The sequence below is a fragment of the Pseudomyrmex gracilis genome, unplaced genomic scaffold (genome assembly GCF_002006095.1).
Source record: "Pseudomyrmex gracilis isolate BER0280 unplaced genomic scaffold, ASM200609v1 scaffold_405, whole genome shotgun sequence".
In the NCBI taxonomy this organism is placed as follows: domain Eukaryota; kingdom Metazoa; phylum Arthropoda; class Insecta; order Hymenoptera; family Formicidae; genus Pseudomyrmex; species Pseudomyrmex gracilis.
The window spans coordinates 50475-60345 of NW_018020989.1; the positions used below are offsets into that span (position 1 = coordinate 50475).

General features: G+C 41.5%; 2 protein-coding genes across 3 annotated transcripts; one reads left to right on the plus strand and one right to left on the minus strand.

The window, feature by feature from the left end:
* Nucleotides 1–313: 313 nt before the first annotated feature.
* Nucleotides 314–4438, minus strand: LOC109860537 (ras-related protein Rac1). Its single transcript, XM_020439688.1, has 3 exons — nucleotides 3861–4438; nucleotides 2769–3156; nucleotides 314–2592 (listed from the first exon to the last, which is right to left on the minus strand). Exons 1-3 carry the CDS (start codon nucleotides 3893–3895, stop codon nucleotides 2437–2439), a joined length of 579 nt encoding a protein of 192 aa, XP_020295277.1. The 5' UTR covers nucleotides 3896–4438; the 3' UTR covers nucleotides 314–2436.
* Nucleotides 4439–4519: 81 nt separating this feature from the next.
* Nucleotides 4520–9084, plus strand: LOC109860536 (ATP-dependent RNA helicase Ddx1). Of its 2 annotated transcripts, XM_020439686.1 has the most exons (13): nucleotides 4520–4612; nucleotides 5140–5294; nucleotides 5421–5472; nucleotides 5585–5772; nucleotides 5856–6055; nucleotides 6173–6643; nucleotides 6710–6879; nucleotides 6942–7104; nucleotides 7173–7359; nucleotides 7427–7720; nucleotides 7802–8019; nucleotides 8103–8223; nucleotides 8301–9084. In XM_020439686.1, exons 2-13 carry the CDS (start codon nucleotides 5279–5281, stop codon nucleotides 8411–8413), a joined length of 2193 nt encoding a protein of 730 aa, XP_020295275.1. In that variant the 5' UTR covers nucleotides 4520–4612; nucleotides 5140–5278; the 3' UTR covers nucleotides 8414–9084. The 2 variants fall into 2 exon arrangements, with proteins under 2 accessions (XP_020295275.1, XP_020295274.1); XM_020439685.1 differs by lacking the exon at nucleotides 4520–4612 and having other exon boundaries at nucleotides 5048–5294.
* Nucleotides 9085–9871: the final 787 nt, after the last annotated feature.

The following is a 9871-nucleotide window of genomic DNA, read 5'->3' on the forward strand; positions in this document are numbered from 1 at the left end:
CTCGTATTACCACTTATACTATACACATTTATACCGTACAAGTCGTGTATAAAATTATATACTATCCGTGGTAATAAGTAGGAATACATTTGAAGTTTTTCAGCGCTTATGTACAGTTGTTACGCTATGTAGCATAAGTTTCTCGCGCGTACTTTCACACTTTTCTCTCTTTCTTTCTCTCTCTCTCTCTCTCTCACACACACACACACTCTTTCTCTCTCTCTCTCTCTTCCACTTACATTTCTTTTTTTTCTTCGTATACGGACACTCTCGCGCACACACACGCACGGTCCTCTGCTTCGATAGTCATCTCTTTTTTTTTTTGTCACAAACGCGATGATTTTTCCCTTTTAATTTCGTTCCCGGGATGACACGACAGTTTCTGTGAGAAAGAACGTGATTCATCGCGCGCGCTTCAAAGGTCGTCGCGCGTGATGTTCCGAGAGAGACTCATTGTCATTAACAAATCGCGAAACGCGCGCGAAGCAGAGGAATCATATTAGTTATAAACACATTTATACTCTTTAATATATCACATACATCTAGAACTCTTGTACAATTAGTTTATTTCTTAAAGTATGGTATGTTAACGTTTACGTTTTTTTTTTAATATTAAACCAATTTTTCGTGGAAGAAGGAAGCCATGTTATGTTATTAGCAGTCGAGCTAATAATCTCGCTTGCGGAAAAAAAATGCAGCAATTGTTTTGTTTTTTTTCTTAACGAGCCAATTGTCGTGTGTTTTTTTATCGCGTAAAAAGATCATCACATCGAAGCGAAACTATTGCTAATAAACATCGTTGCGTGTTCCAAACAAAAAAATTTAAATAACAGACGTGCACATTGAACATCAAACGCAGCGCTTACGCATCAACATCTTCAATTAAATTTTATATATGTACAATTTTTCTGAAGTAAATCTATAGGACATTTATGTGTACGAGAAGGGCGTACGCGTTCATTTTGGGCGCTCGACAAGCTTTAAGGGTCGGTCTGTCCTGGTCGTTCATCTTAAATTGTGGAAAAAAAAAAAACAAAGTCTGACGCACGAGAAAAACGCGAGCGTCCCAAAACGAACGCACCCGAAGTCGGTACAGTGCCGGTTTTTTGCAAGAATTAACAAATTCTTCTTGTAAAATTTTGGTTTTCTTTTTTTTAAGGAATTGGATAACACACAGCATGAGACACATCCCGAAAGAAATGCGTACGGTATTTGCTCTAAGTACTTGGAAAAATGTGTGTGGGTGTGTATATGTATGTGTGTTTGTTGCGTGTAGAATTATACTGTTAATCACATTTATATAATAAACATCTAGATGAATATCGTCCAAACATCGTTTGCCACGCGTACTATATATGCGCATATCTCTAAAAAATATTCTCTGTTTTTTTTCTCCGAAGTTATATATCTTGATGCATATTGAAATCTTTTGCACAATAAGGAATCTACGTTAGTTTCTTCTTCTTTCTTTCTTTTTTTTTTCTTTTTTTTCTTTTTTCTTTTTTTTTTAAATACGCTAACATATGTATGTATCCTACCTAAAAATGTACAATGACAGATAGCATAAAATGGTTTTCCTCTTTGATTGAACTGATCAAGTGTGTAATCAGAGTTTGGACGCTTATTACAGTTACACGGTAGTATTTGCTTTTTTCTTTCTGTCGCCACTCGCGTTATCTCATTCATTTTAATGTATAATTATTAATTTTCATAATATTAATAAAACATACTCTAATATATATTTATAATATATATATATATATATATATATATACTATAATATACACTATAATATATATATATATACTATACAGCGCGGTTAGTTCAGTTATTTTGGCTTCTTCTTTTACATTTTTCTTTCTCTCTCTCTCTGTCTCTTTCGCTTAGAACGTCCAGTTTTCGATTTGCATTTTATAGCCCTGTTTTTTTTACTTTTTTTTCTTTTTTTTATCAGACTGTCTGGACCGGAAATTTTGCTCGCGCTAAACAAGCGCGCGAGCAAAACCTTCTTGCGATCGAATTTCTTTTGAGAAAGTGCTGGAGGCCACGTTGTAAAAGTTGTGAATTTAAATTTCTGACTGATTTTTGTAATTTTCCCTCTCTTTTTTTCTCTCTCTTTCATTTCTCTTGTGTGTGTTCTGTCTTCTGTATGTATGTGCGCGAACCCTCTTTTGTCTTTGCTCTTTTTTTTTGTTTTTTTTTTGTAGAAATGTACACCTGTTATAGGTGATATACTTGTGCGCTTATATGCTGGCAGATATTCGCAGCCCGTTGTTTATACGTTGATGTACATAGGCTGATGATACAACTGTGGGGTTCCGAATGTAAACTAACTTGTCCCGACTCTCAGTTTGAGCTTGGTACACCGGATAAGAGACGACGACACACTTTACCACGTTCCAGTGCCCAAGATGCAACGAGGAATTACATCTAATATTATAGAAGGCAACATCTGCGCTTTGGTTTGACCTGCAGAACGGGGCACAGCACGGCACGTATTGCCTCGTCGAACACGGTTTTCAAACCCTTCTGCGTTAGAGCGGAGCATTCCAAATATTTGACAGCGCCGATCTCCTTTGCCATTGACAAGCCCTACAGATAAGACAATGAGACATACTTTGAGAAACAAGCGAACGAACAAATGCCAGATCGTAGTAAGTCTACAGTTTTTGTTCGCGTGAAGTCTTTCGGTGTTGTTTTGGTGCACACATTGGTGCGTGCGTACGTACATAAAGAACAAAAAAAAGTCAAAATGATAAAAAACAAACCTGAGGATACGTAATGGGAGCCAGTTTCTTGTCTTTGAGACGTTCAATGGTTTCCTTGTCTTCGCGCAGATCTAGTTTAGTGCCGACCAAAATAATCGGAGTCGCGGGACAATGATGACGGACCTCGGGATACCACTTGGCACGTACGTTCTCGAAACTCGCTGGATTCACCAAAGAAAAGCAGATCAGAAAGACGTCGGTCTGTGGATAGGACAACGGCCGTAATCTGTCATAATCTTCCTGTCCTGCCGTGTCCCACAAGCCGAGATTAATCGGCTTTCCGTCAACCATCACGTTGGCAGAATAATTGTCAAACACTGTTGGAATGTACTCCCCGGGAAACGCATTGGTGGTGTAGCTTATCAGCAGGCACGTTTTACCTACCGCTCTGTGTGGAGAACACAAATAACGTCATTCAACATTTCCCTTTGACTTGATACAAAGCGGACGTTTCGCGGAAAAAAAAAAACAGTCATGCTTATCAGATGAATCATTACGTGAGAAGGACAAAACAAAAACCTCTCTTTCTCGACTCGTTTCACAAATCGGAGCGACTTTGCTACACTTTGTTCGCGTGCGCGCATTTTGTATTTTTCATCGTCGAGAGGAAACACGCGATATCAATTTGTAAATTGTACGAGCGTGTTGTTCGCACAGCGCGTTTGAAGGCTCCGATTTCGCGCGTTCCACATCGCGAACGTCCGCGTTAAAAAGAACAAAAAAAGAAAAAAAAAAAACACCACGGTAACAAAAAGAACGTGACGTTCCCGTGGAGAGAAAATACGCGTGAACACGTCAACGTTGGTTTTTACGAAATCCTCAACGCGACACGGGCGTGGTGAGGCATCGTCGCTCCTCGACGCGTTCCAGAAACGCGTCGAGGTGATCCGAGCTCGGACGACCGAGAAGCGCGTTCCAAGGTAATCCGCTCTCTGTCCCGTTTCTTGAGGAAGCCCCGATAAGCGACGATTCCCTTCGGTCCCTTCGGTCCCGAATCGCGGACCTTTCCCTCGCGCCTTTCCCGATTCTCCGTACGTTGTTTTTGTTTTTCGAAACCATGTTTTATATACGACAATCTGCGAATTTACATACCCGTCGCCGACGACCACGCACTTGATAGCCTGCATCCTGGATCCCCGAAGCCGTCCGTAATGCACACACGGGAGCCACACGTAAAATCGCGCGACGATACACTAGTCGATTCTAGCGGGAGGGAAAGAGAGAGCGAGAAAAAGAGAGACAGAGAGAAAGAGAGAGAGTGATGAGACGAGGCAAAGGAGGGCGGGAGGGGGAGGGAGAGGAAGAGAAGAACGGCGCGACAGGAAGAGGGTAGCGGAGGGCGAGAGATGCACGACGAGGGGGGAACAAAGGTGCGGTAAAGAGAGAGGAGGAGATTCGCGTAGATGAAACGTGCGGATGAGCGAGGTGGCTCGTATATAAGTATATACGACGAACGGAACACACGAAGCGAACAATCGAGGTTAGATCTCACGACGAGAGATGCACGAGAGAGCGCGCCAAGACGACTAGCCAAGACGCGATAAACCTTGACGACTGATTGGTCAACTCGGTCTGGGTTGATTCGGAGCGGCTCCGAAAGCGCGCGAGCGAAGCGCAACGAGAGAGCTCGCCAGAGTGTGTGATCGCAGCGGGAGGTAACGCGGAGAATAAACCACAACCGACGACGACGACGACGGACGACGGCGACGACGACGACCAGCAGCGCGTATATATACGTATACGTATTGTTACGTATTGCATGCGTATACATGTATATAGAGCTTTTGCCCGCAATTAAAAAAGATGGAAAGAGGAAATGATTCCACTTGCTGCGCTCAGCGGAAGTAAGCGCGACGATTACATCTGGAATTAGAATGTGCGGTTTTACATTTTCACAAGAGCAAGAGAGAGAGAGAAAAAGAGAAGAGATATTGGAATAAAATATTTCCGTAACACAAAAATCGTAAAAATTAATTACACGAAATACCGATCGGATGAGTTTCGATACTTTTAATGCCAGTGTTTTGTCTCAACTGTAATTAATTACATAAATAAACTATCATCTGGTTAAAAGAATCATCAACCGGTTGCGTTAATCGGAAATGATGGAACTGGCCGTTGAATTGTCACATCTTTCTTGCGTGACACAAAAATATTTTTTTCAAATTTATTTCTCTTGAATTCTAATTGAATTTAAAAAGAATTAAAAGGTAATTTGCACGACGTTTGAAAAGCGCGACAACATAAGCTCGAAATATTCCTAGTTTGGTTTTAGTTTCTTTTTCATTCATGTGTTGCTCAAGTAGCGCGTATGCATGTGTGTGTGTGTGTGAAATATAGAATTCATTTAATCTAACCCTATTCGAAACAGTTGGAGAAAACACCGCAAAACACCGGAAAGTTTGATTCTTAACTAAAAACCACAGTCCACCGGCGGAAATACGACTTCTTGGTGGAGATTTTTACACAGCGCGTATTTATATTCACGTGTCAAAAACAAATAGGAAAAAATGACCGCTTTTGAAGGTACGATGTTATTGCGTTATCTGTTGTATCAGGTTTCTTTATCGTTGGAATTTAATTTATAAATTTGTTAATTGCACCGTAAAGCGGTGCGTGAGCAATGCTTAACTCGTGTATAATTTGTTTTAGAAATGGGCGTTTTGCCAGAAATAGCACAGGCGGTTGACGAGTTAGATTGGACGTGAGTGAATATTCAATTCTAAGATACATCACATAAAAAGAAAAACAAAAAAATATAGCGCGCCTATATGATTTTTCAAACTGTGATTAATATTGAAAAAATTAAATTTTAGATTGCCAACAGATGTTCAAGCCGAAGCTGTTCCGTTAATTTTGGGTGGTGGAGATGTGCTCATGGCAGCGGAAACTGGCAGCGGCAAGACGGGTGCTTTCTGTTTGCCCATTTTGCAAATAGTCTGGGAAACTCTCAAGGATTTGGAATCTGGGAAAGGTGGAGGAGGTGCTGCACAAGTTCAACAACGTACGCACCTTAAATTTTAACAATTGCTAACTCAGTATAAGTTTGTTTTTGATTTTAAGATTCTTTGCTTTCATTTCTTGCAGCTGCGCATTGGGGACTGAGTTTGTTCGACAGAGGACGAGCTTTGGCAGTGACGCCAGATGGTCTGAGATGTCAGAGCAGGGAGCAGAAGGAGTGGCACGGTTGTCGCGCAAATAAGGGAGTTTCGGGAAGCGGCAAATATTTCTTTGAGGCCCATGTCACCGATGAGGGCTTGTGCCGAGTGGGCTGGTCTACATCTCAGGCAAATATTTGTAACATTACTTTCATAAATGACATAATATTCTGCCATCACAAAAACTATAAAGACTCTATTGATGGAGATGATAAAAAAATACAAGAGTTTGGATGTTTGTAACAGGCCTCCCTAGATTTAGGAACGGATAAATTCGGTTACGGATTCGGCGGCACAGGAAAGAAATCAAACGCAAAACAGTTCGATACTTACGGAGAACCTTTCGGGATGCACGATGTGATCGGATGTTTTCTTGATCTGGTGAAGGGTGAGATAAGATTCAGCAAGAACGGCGCGGATCTGGGGGTCGCGTTCACATTAAACGCCCAGCAAAAGTCGCAGATTTATTATCCGGCGGTCGTGTTGAAAAATGCCGAGATGGCATTCAATTTTGGAGCGCAACCGTTCAAACATGCGCCTCCGAACGACTACGTAGCCGTGTCGTCAGTTTCCAAAGAGTCCGTTAAACACAATCCCGTTAACAGCAGTCAAAATCAAACGCACGAGAGCGGCAAACCGAAAAATAACGCGCCCCAAGCCATTATCATAGAGCCTTCTCGGGAATTAGCTGAACAAACCTACAATCAAATTCAAAAGGTAAACTGTAACTTACACAATGTGCTATATATACAGTGTATACAATACTGAGTCATTGCTTTCCAGTTTAAAACGCACTTGAAGGATCCGGTAGTCAGAGAATTACTCGTGATCGGCGGAGTAAACGTGAAGGAACAGATCGCGACCTTGAATACCGGTGTGGATATAGTAGTCGGGACTCCCGGTCGGCTGGAAGATCTTATACAAGGCGGTTATTTGTTGTTAACACATTGCAGGTAATTTGTCATTTGATGTTGAGAAAACAATGACACGTGAGACGATGAACGCATTTCTTCAGATTTTTTGTGTTGGACGAAGCTGACGGGCTATTGAAGCAGGGTTACACCGAACTGATCGATCGCTTGCACAGACAGATTCCGAAAATTACGTCGGATGGCAAGAGATTGCAAATGATCGTATGCTCGGCGACGTTGCACGCGTTCGAAGTCAAGAAAATGGCTGTAAGTAAACGCGACGCGTCTATCATCATTCGGCAACACGTGTTTTGAACTTTGACCTTTGATTACAGGAACGTTTGATGCATTTCCCAACTTGGGTAGATCTGAAGGGCGAAGACGCGGTACCCGAGACGGTGCATCACGTTGTCGTGACGGTGGATCCGCAGAAGGACAAGTCGTGGCACAACTTAAGGAATCACGTGGAGACCGACGGCGTGCACGCGAGAGACAACGTGAGACCGGGCAACAACACCGCCGGTAAGACTAGGACATACGCGTGATGTATCAAGCCTGGATTTTTAACCGTACATTTGTTTAATCACAGAAACGTTATCCGAGGCGGTAAAGATACTGAAGGGTGAGTATTGCATCCGCGCCATCAAAGAGCACAAGATGGACCGGGCGTTGATATTCTGTCGAACGAAGCTCGATTGCGACAATCTCGAGAGATATCTGAAGCAGTCGGGTGGACAGCAGTTCTCGTGCGTGTGCCTGCACGGCGACAGAAAACCCGCGGAGCGCAAGGCCAATCTGGAAAAGTTCAAGCGTCAGGAGGTGAAGTTTCTCATTTGCACCGACGTCGCGGCCCGAGGATTGGATATCACCGGTTTGCCGTTCAGTGAGTAAACACGCTGGAGTCGAGCAAAGTTTCCGAGATAGCAAACGTGTATCGGATTTTCTTTTTTTTTTTTTTTTCCAGTGATAAACGTAACCCTGCCCGACGAAAAATCCAATTACGTACATCGCATCGGAAGAGTCGGCAGAGCTGAGAGAATGGGACTCGCTATTTCTCTGGTCAGTAGCGTGCCGGAGAAAGTGTGGTATCACGGCGAGTGGTGTCCCACTCGCGGAAGAAACTGCAACAACACCAACTTAACCAACCAAGGCGGTTGTTGCACGTGGTACAACGAGCCTCTGGTAAGTTGTTTTGAGTTCGCGCGTGTACGCGGAGTTAGAGAAAAATATTCTAAAAAACGAATGTTTAAAACACGTTTCTACAGTACCTGGCGGAAATCGAAGATCACTTGAACGTGACGATTCAGCAAGTCGGACCGGACATAAAGGTGCCGCTAAACGAATTCGATGGGAAAGTTACGTACGGCGAGAAGAGAGCGGCAATGGGTACGTAATATATTTTATTTCGCGTTTTCATTCTTGACTGACGAACGAAACTCGATGAACCTTCGTGTTTGTCGCAGGTTCCAATTACGAAAATCACGTGCAACAAATGGCTCCGATTGTGGCCGAACTGGCGGCGCTGGAATCCAGAGCTCAGATCGCGTTCCTGAAAACGCACATAGCGGCACATTAGTTACCGTTTCTCAATCCGAAAATAATCGGTCCTCCGAACTCTAATCTTACAGTGTTAGTATATCGAAGTACGGTCAAAAGCCGTGATGTGATATAAATATTGCGAAAACTAACAATGTTATTGTTTTTAATACGATATCTTATATCATTGCTAATATTATTTGTTTTGTATTTATGAACATTTCTGAAGCTTCTCTCGCGCGTTTGTTCAAAAATTGTGGCAGTAAGCTTGTTACACGCAATTAAAAAATATACACATGCAACAGCAGAAAAAGAAAACCGTGTGTTTCTTCTCCGTATTAAAACAATGTGCGACGATATCTCAATAATTGTATGTCCATTTAAAATCTCCGCCACGCTTTAACCGATAAGAAGAAAAATCTTGATTGAGTTACGAGGGCGAGAAATCTTCCGACACGAACACAATTAATGAAACATCCTCTCAAAACACACACGCCCAGTGCGAAACAATTCGGCCTTACGGTCCGATTGTCATTCAAGAGCACATCTGCCAATTATGTGAGACGTACGTAAGTGTTTATTGTTACAGTTCTCGAAATCATATGTTCATTGCTAATTGAGTTACACAAACATGCGATGATACAGCGGCTTTTTCTTTGTTTGTATAATTTCTTTTTATAATTAGTATATATAAAAAAAAAAAAACACAGATACACACAAGCATGTGTACGTGTGCTTACGTGCATCAGCGTTTTTTTTCTCTCTCTGTATGTAAGATCACACACGTATTATATTATTACGTACGCGCTCATAGAATTTGCTATAAATGACTTCTTCTCCGTTTAATTACACATATAATAATTTATACACATAACTCATATATTATATTCTCGAAAGTAAATGGCAAAAGTGACTAAAGTTATACAGTATACAAATCATTATTACCATTCTCTTTCCAATGCGGCTCGAATACACACACACACACACACACACGCAGCGTGCTTTATTTTCTGATTTTCTCTTTTATTTCTCCCTCTTTTTTTTCTCTCCTTAATTAATTAATGTGTTAAAGTTCTATGTTATAATTTACGCGCGATGAATTTTTTTTATTGTGCATTTCTCGCGTTTCACGCACGTATAGTATAAACGAGAGACGAGAAACGTGCGTCTCCGCGGTGTCCGATACACATCTAGATTTTTCACATCTTTCTTTCTCTTCCTCTTTCTTTTGCGCGCGCGCTCGGTTAGTACAACGCGACTGTTAATTAAATCATTATTCGCTAGAAATTAATTAATTTGTTTAGCCTTAAGATATTTCACGTAAACATCTGTGTTTTTTTTTTTTACTCTCATCTTTTATATTTAGCAGACAGTCATCACAGAATGAGAATGAAATATATTTTTCTCGTAATCTAGTAATATATATATATATATATATATGTACGTTTAAACACACAGTCACACGCGCTCGGTTTCACACACGCAACGATTCAAAATT